This window comes from Lutjanus erythropterus, chromosome 8 (assembly GCF_056507025.1).
Source record: "Lutjanus erythropterus isolate fLutEry1 chromosome 8, fLutEry1.hap2, whole genome shotgun sequence".
NCBI classification, from domain to species: domain Eukaryota; kingdom Metazoa; phylum Chordata; class Actinopteri; order Lutjaniformes; family Lutjanidae; genus Lutjanus; species Lutjanus erythropterus.
Window position 1 is genome coordinate 28944046 of NC_139324.1, and position 16602 is coordinate 28960647.

General features: G+C 39.9%; 1 protein-coding gene across 3 annotated transcripts in view; it reads left to right on the forward strand.

The window, feature by feature from the left end:
* cobll1b (cordon-bleu WH2 repeat protein-like 1b) overlaps positions 1 to 16602 on the forward strand; it is a 45326-nt gene extending 28724 nt beyond the window's left edge. For all 3 annotated transcript variants that reach the window (XM_084725205.1, XM_084725206.1, XM_084725207.1), the window contains 12 exons: positions 2177 to 2365; positions 5920 to 6124; positions 6194 to 6419; positions 6619 to 6663; positions 6771 to 6865; positions 7552 to 7788; positions 7880 to 8009; positions 11055 to 11277; positions 11374 to 11462; positions 12581 to 14097; positions 15832 to 15981; positions 16072 to 16602. In XM_084725205.1, the coding sequence (XP_084581331.1) occupies positions 2177 to 2365; positions 5920 to 6124; positions 6194 to 6419; positions 6619 to 6663; positions 6771 to 6865; positions 7552 to 7788; positions 7880 to 8009; positions 11055 to 11277; positions 11374 to 11462; positions 12581 to 14097; positions 15832 to 15945 (3070 nt within the window). In that variant the 3' untranslated portion in view covers positions 15946 to 15981; positions 16072 to 16602. The remainder of the gene's footprint in view (positions 1 to 2176; positions 2366 to 5919; positions 6125 to 6193; positions 6420 to 6618; positions 6664 to 6770; positions 6866 to 7551; positions 7789 to 7879; positions 8010 to 11054; positions 11278 to 11373; positions 11463 to 12580; positions 14098 to 15831; positions 15982 to 16071) is intronic.

The window sequence follows — 16602 nt, forward strand, 5'->3', positions numbered from 1 at the left end:
GTTTAAGGACAGCTGCCCCCACAGCAAGACTAATAATCCTTTGCTAGACGTGCCTCAGTGGAGCCGGTGACCTTGCATTGCTGGGATTCCTCTGTTTGAATAAGCGGTGCCCCCACGTGAGACTTTACAGGCCATAATTCAAGGCACTGGGTCTGCAGAACCCTGTTTTATCTATATGCTGACTGACTGATGTGACACTTGAATGTCTGCGAACTAACTGATTCCTCGGGCCTCTGAACAACCTGATGGATGCAGAACAGTCATGGGACCTTCGCTGACGTGACGTGATCCTGTGTTTGCGTCGATTTGTTACCATAACAGTAACACAAAACAAAATGTGTCACAGCAAGACTTACAACCCTGTAATCACGAGCCCGTTCAAATCAAATCAGTTGTTTGTTTACAGACAGCAGGTTTTTACCACCGCCTCTCAGGTGCATCATGTGAAAGATGTAATTATCTGAACAGGAACGCGTCATCGATTTAATGAATGGCTGTCCAACAAGATGAATGAAATCAGTGGTGTATATACAGGGCTGGGTACCAAACCTGGATACTTTTTATGGTATCAGTCAACCATTCTTTGCCATAACTCAAGATTTGAGTTGTGGCAATGTACTATGAATTGCACAAATATTGTTTATCAATTTAAAACCTAATTTTACAAGACAAGAAAATCACAATTTGTCGTAGGTTTGTCATAGTTTAGTTTTGTGAGAAACTGCTTGGTGAACACTCACTAACACAACATACAGTACATCACCAACAGCAATCTCACTTCCCTGTGTAACGTTATAGAAACTGAAGTGTTTAATGTAGCGACTCCTGGTCCTTTTATCAGCTGGGAAAGAAAAAGTAAGACCCGCTGTTGTAAGACTTCAGCGGCTAACGAAAGCTTTTTGAGGGAGAAAGTCATGAAGTCATGCATCTTTTCAGTCTAATACTTTAACAGTTCTACAACAAATGGAGACTTTCTTGACTTCTAAAATTGTCTTTTAAATTATCAAACATCATATGTGTAATTCAGTGGCACAATTCAAACGGGATCAAAAAATAATTGACTGCCGTTAATATTTTTTCTGTAGTTAAGCCTCATGGTGGTCGACTGGAAGGGGCGTGACTTTGCCTCTCCATAGGATCATATAATGAAGTGGTGACATTTTATATCCAAAAGGTCGAAGGTCAACTTCACTGTGTCATCTGTACTCCTCTGTAAAGGTCTCTAAGTGAGGACAGCATGTTTCTTACTGGAAATTATTCACTGCAATCACACATGTCAGTATACTGATGACTTACATGTAATTAAATTGCAAAATAAATGTAATTATAGTTACAGAGAAAAATATGTAATCAAATTATAGTTACTAATCAAAATGTTGGTGATTATAAAGGGGTTGCATCCAGATATTCTTTTTGGCAGCCTGGCACATATCTGCACTGAGTGAACTCTTCTAGTTTTTTGTTTTTTTGTTGTTGTTGTTGTTGTGTGTGGTTTGAATACCTGCTCGGTCTGTAACTCTCACATGACTGCACTCCTCTCTCCCGCACTGTATTGACACAGTTTTCAGGAATGTTAAGTCAAGATAAACACTCAAAAACACACTTTAAAACTGAAATGTGTTTGTCATAGTCAGTCGCACTTAAAAAAAAACTAAATCTAGCACACAGAGGAATGTTTGCCAAGGCTGCCTTAAAAGAACACATGGCGCTCTGTAAAGCCATTTTTTACCAGAGCTTACACTGTAAAACTCAGTGTGTGCAGCTACAGAGACTGTGGTCTCCATCTTGCATCTTTTTATCAGTCTCTCTCACATGTCTGTCCATTCGCAGCCATTTCTTCAGGCTCAATGAGTAAATCTGTCCACTCGGTTGTCTTGTGACTTGTTTGCAAAGTGGACTTGAGCTCTTTCATGTAACAGCCTCATTGCTTTCTAAAACCTGAGGAAGAAAGGATTCCTTTCATGCTGTCTGGTGCACATTGATTTTCAATCAGATTATTGTCTGAAACAATTTTAGTGACATTTTTTTAAAATTCCCACACATGCACACAAAAATGTAAAACCGTTCACAGTCGGTCTCTGAAGTGTTTATCTTGTTTCTGCCGAAGCAAAAGTCAGACTTTAACAAATGCTGGAGCAACCCTGGGAGTAATTTACATGTTCTTTTCCAACTGCAGGGTGTCGACCAAAAGCAAAGCACCATCCCCGCCAGGACTGAAGCAGCTGGACTCCCCAGGTTTCTCCCAGTGGTACCCAGGAAACCCTCATTTAGCCATGGACCAGAAAGAGAACCTCACTGATAAAGACCTCTCTCTGGTCGTGGTTCTGCCTGGCGGAGAAGAGAAGATGACCACAGTCCACGGAAGGTACAGTTTAGAGGACACCGCTGTGTCTAAATCAGCGTCTTTAAATCACGATGTGGGAAGTTTAAAATCATACGGTCGTGTGCAGTGTGTTCCTACACCTTCTCCAAAGTCACATTTAAGCACTTGTCAAACAGTTTCAAGTTGCACTTTCAAGCTTTTCCACCAAAATACAGCTGTGGTAAATGACATATTTATATATGCGTTTTATGTATATGCTCAATTTGATGATGATCAGGCATTATTTCATTTCTTCTTGACATCCTGTATAACCTGACTGAGACTCAAACTATCAAATAAAACTAGACAAATTACTGCGATTTCAACAGAATGGTCTAAATTCTTTTAAAAATCTTGTTTATTGTGATCTCGTTGCGTGAAAGTTTCACACAACCTCAGCTTGTTGAAACTGAGGTGAAGCTAAGTTGCCACAGAGCTGCACGGTGTGAAGCCGTCTGCGATGCACCTGCAAAACTTGGCGAAACAAGTTCCACGCAACAGCCAATCAAAACGCTCGGAAGGTGTCACGTGACGACGTTCCAAACACTCACCTGCTTTCGACTTGATAACAGCTCATCACTAACGTGAACAAAATAATAAAACATGAGACTTCATGCAGGGTTGGTAATGCTGTCAACAAAAACAAACATGAGTGAGAAACAGCTGGTTTTCATTGCAGTTAGCAGGTGATTAATGCTACTGCTACCTTAGTTATAGCTAGATTATGCTTTAATATAAAGTTTTAATGAGAATCAGAGCTGTTACATAAAATACCATCATATGTCAAGGGACAAATGTCATACTGATGTCAGACGGTGGCAACAGATTTGATTCTGTTCATCGGAGATTTATTAGATCAGTGTGAAACGATCAACTGGTCTTTCGTTTGAGTAACCAAGAGAGTGTTTTTTCTTCCAGTAGATTAATAAACATTAATGCACTGATAGTTCTCTTCCTTTTCTCCATGACAGCCTTTACAAAATAAAGTAATCGGCAGTATCCAGTCAGTGCCAGAAGAAATAGCGATGCATGTCCAAATTGATATTTATCCAATGAGAAAATGATGCGAAACATTTCACAGAGATGCAAATGTAGTAACAACGATCTTGCAAGGAAACAATTATTCTTTGAAAAATACTGATCTAGCAATCAAATGTTATTGAAATAAACTATTAAATTGTGTTGCATAAGACTTTAATTTGTTTTTTAAATGTTTCATGTAACTGTCAGCTTGCATGGAGTTTGTTTAATACAATTTGCAACCTGTAGCGAGCTGCATGAAGGTTTCACCATGTAAAAACCAGCCTGCTAGCCTCCCACTCACTGTTCCATCAGTGGGCACATATCAACAGAGGCTTCATTTGTTGTGCGAAAGGAAACGGCAATTAGCCTCTCCCCGACCTATTTACTCCTTTATCTAAAATCAAATAATTCAGCCAGAGAGAGATTTATTATGAAAATAATGCAATTGCGTTTTCAAGCAGTTTATCCAAAATCCAAGCACTTTTCCAACCTTGAAAACATGACATTCAAGTGTTTTCAGTGATTTCCAGCATCCATAAGAACCCTGTACATTCTGTATAAAGGATGATTACGTTTGCAGTTTGAACAAGAACAACACTGTTCATTTGTTCATGCTGAACTTTTCAGTATTGCATTCAAGCACCACATCATGAGACTGATGTCACATTAAGTCATCTCGTAAAGTTCAGCTCCAGTAAGGCTGAGTCAGAGAGGTGGAGTAGCCGAATGTGTGCTTTCAGTTAATATTTGTACTAGGAGCAAAATTGATTGCATTTCGTTTTTGTTCTCCCATTAAAGGGAGTAATAAATTTTGATTTTGAAACTCTGTATTCTTGCACGCTCCAGTGCCACGAGGACAGATACAGATCTTACTGTTCACGTCTTCAGCTGTGACTGCGCCGCATAATCAGATCAGCATGTGTCAACACACCTCTATGTCAAAGTTTTTCAGAACAAGGTCTGTGTGTCCTTCTGGGAGTCTCAGACTTTCCATCACCAGAGTTTACTTAAGATATCATTATCTTCCACATAATGCACACAGTTTACAAACATTTTCTCCTGGGTGTCTTTTGCACCTTGGCCTCTTGAGAAAGTACTGAGACCGATCCATTATGAGGGGATTAAGCACTGAATTCTTTACCTTCTTTTCTCCCTGTAAACCTGCTCTAAGTGCCTGGACTGCAGAGTTAACGCTAATGTTACTGTTTTGAGGATTAAGTTTAAGGCGTCGCATTTAAACTGCATTATCGGTGTCTGCAAAGCTTCATGGGGCTACTGTTGCCACGGTAACTTACCGTAACCACTGTGCACCAGTGTACCGAGCTACAAAATCAGCTGTGTTTCATTTTTCAAAATGATTAGAGCTGCAACAACAGCATCAACCAAAAATTATTTTGCAGATAGCCAGCGTTTGGTTTGTCTATTCTGGGCTTCTGTAGAAACGCGATGGTGCAACATGGCAGACTGTGATTCATATTTTGAGGAGATTATACACCAATGAAAACATATTTCTGAGTATTATATTCTGGAGCTGAACAGTTAGTTGAAATATAAGCACAATTGCAATATGGCCAAGTGCAATAGTCAAATATCCAAATTGCAGGAGCTGCAATTTTCTGATAAAGGTGTGACAAAACAGCATTATGATGAAGTTTTGTAGTGCTGCAGAGACGCCCTGGACTATAAATCCTACTCTCCAGATGTAAGAAAACATTTTGCACAGATCTCAATAACTGTCACATCATCATGTAATAGTTTTTGTCAGTAAAAATGAACATTTTGAAAAAAAGGCATGGCAATATCTATAGTTTTTATAACTGTATAGTGCAGCTGCAATTCCATTTCTGCCATTTTCTATCAATAAATCCTCATGGATCTTACACACTGGACCTTTAAGTCATTTTTTAAAGTGAAATGACAAATATTCCCTGGTTTCAGCCTCCTAAACATGATAAATTTATGTTTTTCTCTATGTAAACCGAATATATTTGTGTTTTGGACCATTTGTTTGACAAAATAAGACATTTGAAGACCACACTTTGGACTTATTTTATAGTTTCTGACATTTTATTTTATTGGTGCATCAGGAAATAATCAGCTACAGCCCTCAAAGCCCTAAAAATCATCAAACTAACTAAAAATCAAAGCATAGAATCAATTGATAAGTGAGGCAGTTTCCATTTACATTTTTTATTGAGAAAATAATTAATGAATGAAATGTCAAATCATGCATTTTTTTACTATTTTAAAACTGCTCTGATCAAACCACACAGTCTGGAGCTCCTCGAGGTTTCTGCCTGTTAAAACGAAGTTTTTCCTCACCGCTGTTGCTTAGTGCTTGCAGTTGTTGAGTCTCTGTCTGTAAATAAGATAAAAAAAAATGTCCTCAGTTCAAGTCCGTTATGACTTGCTGCTATATACATAAAATTTAATTGAATTTGATGTTTTATTTTGCACTGTGTAACTGGCACTTGCACCACATTTCGTTGCATCTCCTCTCCCCTTTGTTTAACTGCGTCCATTGTGTCTTTCAGCAAACCCCTCATGGATCTATTAGTGGCGCTTTGTGCAAAGTATCACCTGAACCCATCGAGCCACACCTTAGAACTGGTCACCGCTAGCAAGAAGAACACCAAACTCAAGCCCAACGCTCTCATAGGAGCTCTGGACGCAGAGAAGATCATACTGAAACCTAAAGGGGAAGATAAAAATAAGAAGACAGGACCCCAGATGCCAGAGGTAAATTAAACACGTGAGATGACACCACGCCGTGGTTCGTGTTGAGTAAACAGATTTTTTTTTCTCCAGGCAACTGTTCGGATGGTGATAAACTACAAAAAGACCCAGAAAACAATACTACGAGTCAATCCCAGAGTTCCCCTGGCCGAGCACTTACCAGCCATCTGTGAGAAATGTGAATTTAACCCGGAGACTACAGTTCTGTTGAGAGATGTCCAATCACTGGCCCCTTTAGACCTGTCCAGCTCTCTTAATGATTATGCAATAAGGGAGGTTTATGCAAGAGACACAAGAGGTAAGTACTAATCTACAACCCCAGTTCCAAAAAAGATGGAATGCTGGGTAAAACATAATAAAACCTATATTAACTTGAATACAGTACAAAGACGAATTGGGGTTGTATTAAAAAAAGCAATGAAAGTTTTACATATTCTTAGCATGTTAATTATTCAGTGTTTTTCTGTGCTGAATCTCATGCTCGTTTTGCTCTGCAGGACCACCTCCTTCTCCTGTGTGTCCAGCCTCACCATCTCATTCAGGTATGCCGGTTTGTAAAGTGTGTGATCGGTTTCCACGCACAGCTGTCCACACGTCTGACTGTTATCTCGCAGTTTTCTTTCATCTTTCTTTCATTTTATTTTTTCAGTCACAGTCATCCCAGGAAAAGATAAAAATCAGAAGGAGGAAGAAAACAAAGGCCTCTTCAGCAAGTTTAGAAAAAGCAAGAAAAAATCGGACCAGGTAATGAATCTTTTATCATCATATTATCAGCCTGATAATATATCGGTCTATAATGGTATCGGCATATAAGTTGTCTGATGTGTGCCTTTATGAAAACTTTTTTTTGACGTAATGCAGATTGTTTTAAATGTTTAGCTCTATGGGCAGCGTTTTATGTATATTCAATCATTTTTCTTAATTCAGGCTTAATATCTACATGTATTTTTCTCCATGTGTGTTTTTTTATTCATTGTTATTTATAATTATTAAGAAATACTGGTGAACATTTACTGTTTCAGTGCCCTGATGTCGTTTTGCACAATCAAGTTTATTGTTAAACTGTAAAATATTCTGCGTCCATTACATATCTTTGTCACAAGAGTTAACCACTTTTGAGGGGTGTTTATGAATATATATTCTATATTCTGTGTATTATAATCTATATAAAGAATATCGACCAATTTATCATTACTGATTTTTTTTTTAAACTCCCTAATATTGGTATCTGCATCGGCCCCAGAAATCCTGTACCGGTCAGACCCTACTTTCTTATGCACTGGTTATGCAAAGATACAGCCGTATGAGAAAGAAACTTTAAATGTTCAGAGGGAGGTTTGTTTACTTTGGTTTGCCATTGGTTGAAGTGCACTATGTTGTTTGGGAACAGGCCTCTTATCATGTTCTGATTGGATGTTTGTTCTTTAAAGGCAATGACAGCCAGTGCCCCTGCCTCTCCTGTGCTCGTGAGCAAGCCTCGACCGCTCAGCATGGCCTTACCCAGCTCAAATTCATCTCCGCTCGGCTCCCCTACGTTCCCCACCGAAGTGCCAAAGAAGAGACGTGCACCCCAGCCCCCGATCCTCGTGTCCCAGAGCTGCTCCTCGGACCCCAGCGCCCGCCGGAGACTCAACTCTGAACCTACTGGCCAGCTTGGCAGCGACCAGGTGAGAGTGGGGCGAATATTACAGCTGTAGTAAAAGAATGACATGCGATTCCTGTGTTCATAACTTAATTAAATCTTGTTACGTCTCAAAGATGTCTGGTTTAAGTCGTGGGTCGTCAGCAGAGTCTTCACTGAAGAGAACCAAACGCAAAGCTCCTCCGCCCCCCACGTCCCCGAGTGCTGCTGTCCAAGAACCAGTTCCTGTAGATGAAAATGTCCAAGGTTTGTCTTTAAGTTTGTGCATTTTCATGATCACTTAGTGGAGCTGTGAGTTCTTTTTTATTATAACATACAGCTTGTTCTGTGTGATGTTTTGTCCTGTGCACTTTGGCCTCACAGACAAAGACAGGTCTCCTCAAACTCTGCAGTAGGAGTCCACCATTTTTAGTTTGTTTGACTCTTGTGCCTCCTAGTGGTCATTTCTGAGCAGTGGCTCATTTTACAAACATGTATGTTGAGGAAACTTTCAGTTTCTGAGAAGCTTCTGTTACATTCCAGGTTATTGTAAGTTCTGAATTCCTGGCCTTTTTTCTTCTTGTATGTATAATTAACCCGCTTTGATATACTTTCCTGCGATTGTGCAGACACATCTGATCCTCGCTGTATTGTCTTGAGAGGGAAACTCCACCCGTCCTGTATACAAAGCATTTTGAAGCAAAAAACAAAAATATTTCCCCCCCCAAAAAAGTAACTGAGGTCTGATAAACAATCATAGACAACTTATGTTATATTTCTATCAATTTATGTAACACAATTTAAAAATATTTTCTGACTTTTCCCTTGATGGCATCTAATGATCAGTGTTTCCCAAATTAAGTCCTGTACCCTGTCAGACATTCACCCTCTAGCTACATACCTTTACCTCCCCATATATTTATTTTTTCATGTTTGTAACCCCCCTCTATACATAAAATCCACTTAAAACTATGAAATAGTCCACAGCGGTTTTGACATTTCTGCTTCCACCTTGATACACCGGAGGAGAGTATAAGTTTATTGTAGGTGCTCACATTAATGTTTATTTGATTTATTTTTATTTTTTTTACTTTTCAGGTAAATCATTAAGGACAAATTGTTATTTAAAGTGGTGGTCTGGCAAAAGGCAAGAACGTCTTTAAGTGAAAAGATAGCAACACACACAACATTACAGATACAGATACAGATACAGATACAGTACATGTACATCTACAGTATAGAAAATGCATCCTAGAAAACATTTTAACTTTGGACAATCTTCTGTGTACAATAGTAGAAAATACTGAAAAATATCCAAAGTGATGAAGTAATCAAGACACTGTGTCTGTAATAAGAGGCCTGTTGAGTTTTTGAGTGTATTCTGCTGAAACACGTCTTGTAAATCCCACAATGACCACATAAAGATATAATTTTTTTCTTGTCTATTCTCCCTTAAATTACAGTCTGCATCCCTCTGTGTCTTTCTTTTTCTTGTTTTCTTTACATATTCGTACTTTTATCGTGTCGTTGCATTAAAAAACTCCTTTGTTGCCCACACTCCCTTCACTCTCTGCGTATCTCCAAGCCCTCATTAATAAAGTGTATAATCTCAGACTTTTTTTTTTTTTTGTTTAACCACTGCTGTCTACATGTATACACAACAATTTCCGTCCCCTCTGTGCTCCTAATTTTTCAAACACTAGGTTCACAGAGAAAGATAACTTCCTCTGCTGTTTCCCCGGCAGCCCCCTGCCGCTCAGTGTGCACAGAGATCAGAGGCTGTGAGCAGCGAGAAGCTGCAGTTTTGCTTAAGCAGCCTTGAAATTCCTTTTGCTCGCTGCTCCTCTCTGATGCACTTCCTTCAAGTGCTAAATTAAGAGCGAGACAAGGGAGATGTAAAAGATGAAGTGGAATTCATTCATCAGAAGAAACCTTCTGCTGTAAAGGATGAATGTGTGTACTTATGAGGTTATACAGCCAATGATTATTTTCATTGTCGATTATTTTTAGTTGTTTAGTCTAAAATTTCAGATTTTCATCCCATCTCCACGAGCATATATTAAAGGGATAGGATGGATTTTTTGAAGTGGGGTTGTACGAGGTACTTATGGATAGTCAGCGTATAAACTACAGTAAATGTCAGGCAGCACGTCCCTAATTTAGAGAAGCAGAGAGGAGTACCAGCAGAGAAGCTAAGCAATGTACTGACGTGAACAGGGTCAGCAACAAAAGATTTTTTAGCCTCTTAAAAATAGGCCCATCTTAAAAAGTCAGTTAGTTTAAGTGCACAGTAGATTAAGAGTATTTTACTTTACTGTCAGGTTTTTCCAACAGGAATCCACTGTTATATAAGCCAAATATTACCAAATGTCGCTCTCTCTCTCTCTCACTCAACCAAACACAGGAGCTGCTGTTCTACCGCTGCCTCGTTCTGTTAGTTAGTTTGTGTTATCGTGTGACTTCTTTGAATCCTAACTATCCTTTGAAAACACAGAAGTCACACAATCAAGGCTGGTTTAGGGAGAGAGAGCAATATTTGCCTCATATAATGGCGGTTTTCTCTCAGAAAAGGCTGTCTGAAGGGAAGGGAAAGCAATGAAGATATTCTAAATACAGCGTGCACTTGAACCGAAATAGTTTCTTTTAGATGGGCCTTTTTTAAGTGGCTAAAATATGTTCTGCAGCTGACCCTTTGCACAGCGGTACATCGCTTAGCGTCCTTGCTGGTTCTCCTCTCTGCTTCTCCAAACTGGGGGCATGTTGACCTCCATCTACTGTAGGTAACACACTGACGATGGATAAGTACGTCATGCATTCCAACTTCAAATAATCTGAACTATGCCTTTAATAATTGTTTATATGTTACAGCCAATACATTCCCTTGCTAAATAAGTCTAGTGTGAATACTTCACTCATGGCCCAGCAACATTTAACTTATAATAACACTTACAGTAACTTAAAGCAAGACATACATTTGTAGGTACATTTGTCATATTCATATCTTCTATTTTAGTATTTTATCTTGTCTTCGTAACTTTTCAGTTACTCTTTATCTACTGTTAAGAGTTTTTATCTTGCTTCTGGTGGTTCCTCACCTATTACGTTTTCTCAGTTCCTGTTTTTAATGAGTGCAGTTCTTATTTTAGTGCTCTGTCAATTGCAGAGTCATTTCTGTGGGTGTGTGTTGGGTGGGTGAGGGGTGTTTTATTGTGTGAAGAATTTTGTTTGTATGAAAAAGTGCTCCGTAAATAAAGTCTGATCAGTTGATTGAAGGCACGGTGAGTGTGACTTCCATACGGTGTTGTTTTCCAGGTGGTGCAGCTGCTAACACACTGGAGGAGATTATGGAGCAAGAGGAGACCACTGCCTCTGTAATGTCTGCAACTGCTAGTGATACCCAGGGAGAGGACAGCAGCCTCAACATGTCTGCTGATGTTTCACTGCACTCCCCGTCCCCAGAAACCGACATACTGAGCACAATGTCCGTTGAGGGCAATGGGGAAGATCAGTCTCGTGATCTGTCCTCAGATGGCAAGTACGAACTCTAATCTGACTTCTCAAGCCTGGGTTGTGTTTTTCCATTAGTATTAGCAACACTTTTAATTCTCTCTTTTTTGCTTGTTTGTTGCAGTCGGCTGCAGAGCGCAGCGAACGATTCTGCAGCTCTGAGTGATGTCAGGACAGCTGATGGCACAGGATCATCTGAACTGGCAGATACCAGTGGGTTTGCACTTGTTATTGATACCTTGCAAAGATACCTACTAATATATGTCTTGAACTTTGCCTTTAAGAGCAACTTAAGTACTTTTCAAATTGAACCCTATTTTACCATGATTTGTGTCTAATTCTGGCCACCAGAGGCTAAACTAATCTAATAATATGTTTAAGAGTAATGATAAATTAGGAGTAATTCCTACAAGCAACTTAATATCATCAAGGTACATCCACTAAAACTGCTTGTTTTTGCCACCGACAGGCTCAGATTCTTGTTCTAAGTGTCTGACATTATGGAGAGGATCATTACAGAGAGAGAGCTTTTTTTTTTTTAAAGACTAATGTAATGGCTGTGTTTCTGCTCTCACCAAACTAACCAGACTCCTTTTGTAAAACTGTAACTTTTACGTCATCATCATCATCACCATCTTCATTCAAACTCCACAGAAACAAAGTAAAACTCACCAAGAATGTCTGTTTCCACTGCTGCCAAGATCACCAACTATGGGTTGGTCGAAATATTATTATTTATTATTTATTTATTTATTTATTGCCACTATTGCCTGTGGTAGATGTGAAAATGTTCTGGCCATACACCATCTCTTTCGCTCCTCTCCTGATATTTTCACATCCACCGCCTTAAAAAAAAAGGGTATATTTCAACCAACCCAGAGCTGGTGATCGTTGAAATAGTGTGAAGACAAGCCAAGTTGTTTTTGTTGATTTTTATTTTGTTTCTGTAGAGTTTGAATGAAGACAAACGTGTTAAAATGACAGTTTTGCAAAGGGCATCTGGTTAGTTAGTCTGTTTAATGAGAAAACACAGTTTGATTGCTTGTGCCAAATTATCTTACTCTTCCTGTGTCAATTCTTTCTATAATGTCTTAGAATAACAATCTGAGCCTGTCAGTGGCTTTTAGTGGAGGGATTACTCGGGTAGGTTCCTATACAACCAGCATCTACCGGGCCGAATCAAAATGCAGATTGCGGTGCCTCATTTTGGGCCCAGAAATATGGAAAAAATAGGTCCAGGTTGAAATATACATAAGTTATCCTTTAAGATACCTTGTCGATATTCAGGTGTTATGAAAGTTTCACATGACAACTTTTTCTGTCCTGTACAGACGGTGGTCCATGTCAAGTTGAAAATGTAAGCCAACAGTCCATCTGTGAAGAGCCTACACCTGAGAGTGTGGAGGTGGGATGCAGTGCTGCACCCAGCGGCCTCCCTCCACCTGTGATGCAGGATGCAGAAGCACAGGCCTCCGTTCAGGCAAACACTGAAACCCTCGGGGAACAGACTGATGGGCTGGAGAGCCCAGTGGCCACCGGCACATCATGCTCCACTGGAGAGGACGCTCAAGTGCAAACAGATGTCACACCACTGCCCGATGACACGCCACTACCTGAGCCTCCGCCACTGCACACGAACGAAGCTCCGTCCTCCCCTGCCTTTGACTCAGCGGGGAAGAAAGATATGGCCACTTTGATGGAGGAACTGGACCCGCCTGACCTCAAACACGCCTTATCCCATACCTCAGAGACCTCGCCATGCCAAGACTCAACACCAAGTGCCCCTGCCACAACAAAGGCACCGTCTCTTTATGCCACAAACTCTGAGCCAAAGCCCAAGCCTTCCAACGAGCTGACAAGGGACTACATCCCCAAGGTGGGGATGACAACGTATACTATCGTGCCTCAGAAATCTCTGGAGAAACTTAGATATTTTGAAGTTGCACTGACACTGGAGGCGCCTGTTGATGCTCCAGAAGAGGGACTCGATATTGGTTCTCTTCAGCTGGAGGAGAGCTCAGCACCAAGAGAACAGACGGAGGTATCAAAGGAAAAAAGAGAGCTGCACTCAACTACACCCAGGGAAGACGTACTGACTAGCACTACTACTACTGCTACTACTACTACTACTACTACTACTACTACCCAACACACTGTCAATGGAAGTATACCTGAATCAATTCCTCCCTCATCACCAACAAGTTTATCTAAAGCACAGGACAAGATCCCGTCCTCGCCTCGTCCTGACGGGGCGTCTCAAGCAGGTTCACCAGCAGAATTCAAGGAGGTGAAAATTCCACCCGCAACTAAACCGAAGCCTGGATCTTTCCGCTTGGCACAGCACAAAAAAACACCTGGGTATTATGTAACTTCAGCGGCGGAGAAGAGTCTCATTGGCAGTCCTGGCTCCAGCCAGAGGGAGGCTCAGGCAAGCGCAGAGAGAGCACAGTTACCATCCCCTCCTCCTCCTCCTCTTCCTCCTCCTCCTCCTCCTCCTCCAGCTCCTGTGCAGTGTCAAGAGGAGACAACAGGGGCCGCTAATGTTGAGCTGAGCCCTAAAAGGGACGACAAGAATGTAGCCATGATGCGAATCACCAGGCAAAGCAGTTTGCCGACTAAAGAGCCGAGCTTAGGGCTGAGTTTGGAGAAACTGAGGAGTTTTGCGGCACCGAGGCCCTACTCTCCTGTGATGCCATCCCGCTTCGCCCAGGCAGTGTCCTCTGCTGTGAAAAGAAGCCAGTCCTTATCCCACGGGCCTCACTCACCTCGCTCACCTGTTTCACCGCCTCTCTCCCCGATCACAAGTCCGTCATCAGTCATAGAGGCAAAAGGATTCTCTAAACTCAAGGTAAGTTCAGACAGTCTCAGTCAGGCATCGAGAGACGATTGACAGTTATAAACAGCCGATCAACTTCCAGTGTATGGCTCGTCGTTGCTTGTTATTGTGAGATTATGTTGTTGCTCTCGTCTTGCACTCCTGCAGCATTTCTGCAGCCTGTCTGAGCTTCCATGAGTCTGGGGAGGAGGGGGTGGGGAGAAACTCGCTTCAACCATAGATTGTGTATTAAATAGATTTCGTTTAATGCACCATCTATGGCTTCAACTTGCTATTTGGTATTTTCTTTTCCTCTCATTGCTCGTTCTAGCTTTTTTTTAAGAAATCATTTAACTCATAAATTGATTTGTTGAATAGAAGAGCACTCTGCACTGCTGATCAAAGCACTTTTTTGGTTTTTCCCTCAAAAGAGTCATATAAAAGTGGAAAAGAATGTGACTTATCCCACTTCTGCTTTAGTTTGTTAAAATCTAAAACCACTTTTGTAACCAACCGATGCTGTATCAGCCATTTGCACCGTGACCAGCGGTGAGTTATTGACTCATGAACATCTTGTAAGTAGCAGAATACTTTATAATAGTTCATGTGACACAATGATGTAATGGTGTAATGAGCTAGCTGCTGTGTTCCTAAGTCATTTAAAGGCGTTAGCTTATAGCACTGAGGATTTTGTGCACTAAGAGAGAAGCTTTTATTAGTTACTACATGCAGATGTTTCTGATAGTGCATGTCATCTCAGCAAAATGTTCAGACTTAATGTTGTTTGATTTTAGATCTCTAATACATGGACAGAGTTTGTCTGTTTAAGCCTTTATAAGCATCAGCATTTGGCACATTTCGAATAAAATACTGAAGAGAAGATTTGGCATGAAGATCAACATAAATCCAGAAGTCACTTCTGATTTTATGCAATGATGTGATCACACTGAAAGATAGAAAGTTTTTGTTCAGAAAAATACACATGCAAAGCCAACTATAATGTACTATACACATTTTCCAAAGTAAAATTAAAGCCATTTTCAAACATTTTCAAGGTGCATGTTGAAGCCTTTTCAGCACCTTACTGTTGTGGTAAATGTGTGGTATATATCTATATACATATATTCTGGATACTCTAAATTATTATTTCACTCTTTATCACATGAAATCATATTTTGTTGCGCTACAAAAACCAAAATTCTGTTTTAAGGATTTTGTGTTTGTAAATAAAAAAAAAAAGTCTTTATCTCAAAGCTTATCTTCAGCCAGATAGCAATTTATTATAAAAGTAATGCACAATTTCAAGCAGTTTCAAACACTTTATCCAAAATCTGAGAACCTTTCAAACATTGCAAAAACAAATTAAAGTATTTTCAAGGATTTCCTACACTGATATTTTGTCTAAGAATTTTTCATAAAGTGTGTGTAGATGAGGAAATAGTTCACATAGTGCAAACAAAGACAGACAGAGAGAATTGTGAGTCATGTTACAATGCAAAGTCACATGCTGTATTCCTGCACAACAGAGGTACTTCTCCTTATACTGGGAACATCATGGACATGGGGGCATTTTTGTGTTATGTTGCGTGGAGACAGTCCTTATATTCTTTCCCTACAAATGTATGCTTAATTCACTTTTTTGGACTCAATATAATTAATTTATTGGCCCTTAAAATACCTATAAGAGGACTCTGCAGTCTTGTTTTTTAAACCTCTTTATGTCTTCAGTGATTGCATACATTGTTCCTCTTTTTATTAACCTCACAGGATGGTGAAAATAGTGAAGTGGGCGGCGACACAGGCTCCACCCTGCCGGGCGTACAGGCTGAACCACCATCTTTTAGTGGGATTGTTCAAATGGAAGGAGAGAGCTGTCCATAGCAGTGCCTTAATCCTTCTGACAATATTTCATCTACTGTAAGCAGAATCCAACACATCGCAATAAACCGTCTTATAAAAGTATCCACAACACATCCGTTAACCACTGTCTTTGTTTTTTTCTTCCAGGAGGAGCGTATCCTGTCTACTTTGAGTTCTCTAGCACCCTTTATCCCACGACACAGAAGCAGAAACTGTCTTTTGTTTTACCTCTTTTGGTAGTCTCCAACAATGTACATAAAATGATGTATTTTGATAATTAATAATTGCTGTATTTTGGTTTATTTTCTCATATGTCAACAAGTAATATCCCCGGCTGACCTGCATATTTTAATGCCACTCTTTTATTTTGTGTGATGACTATCTTGCATTTAATGCATTACTGTTGTGAGTGAACAAAAACATTAAATGAGAACAATTCTATAAATTATTAGACTTTTTCCGCAATTGTAATATTATTGGGTTTATAAATAAATACTGGATGTATAGGGCAGACCAGGTCTGACCTATATGGTACGTAAATGCTCCACAGATTATACATAAAATCTATATTTAAGTATTACAGAGTTTTGATTATATGCAAAAAATACACTGATGTGCACAGTACACCTGTTGTTCTTGTAAAGCAGTGTTGTTATAAATAAAGCTTTTATCATTTCA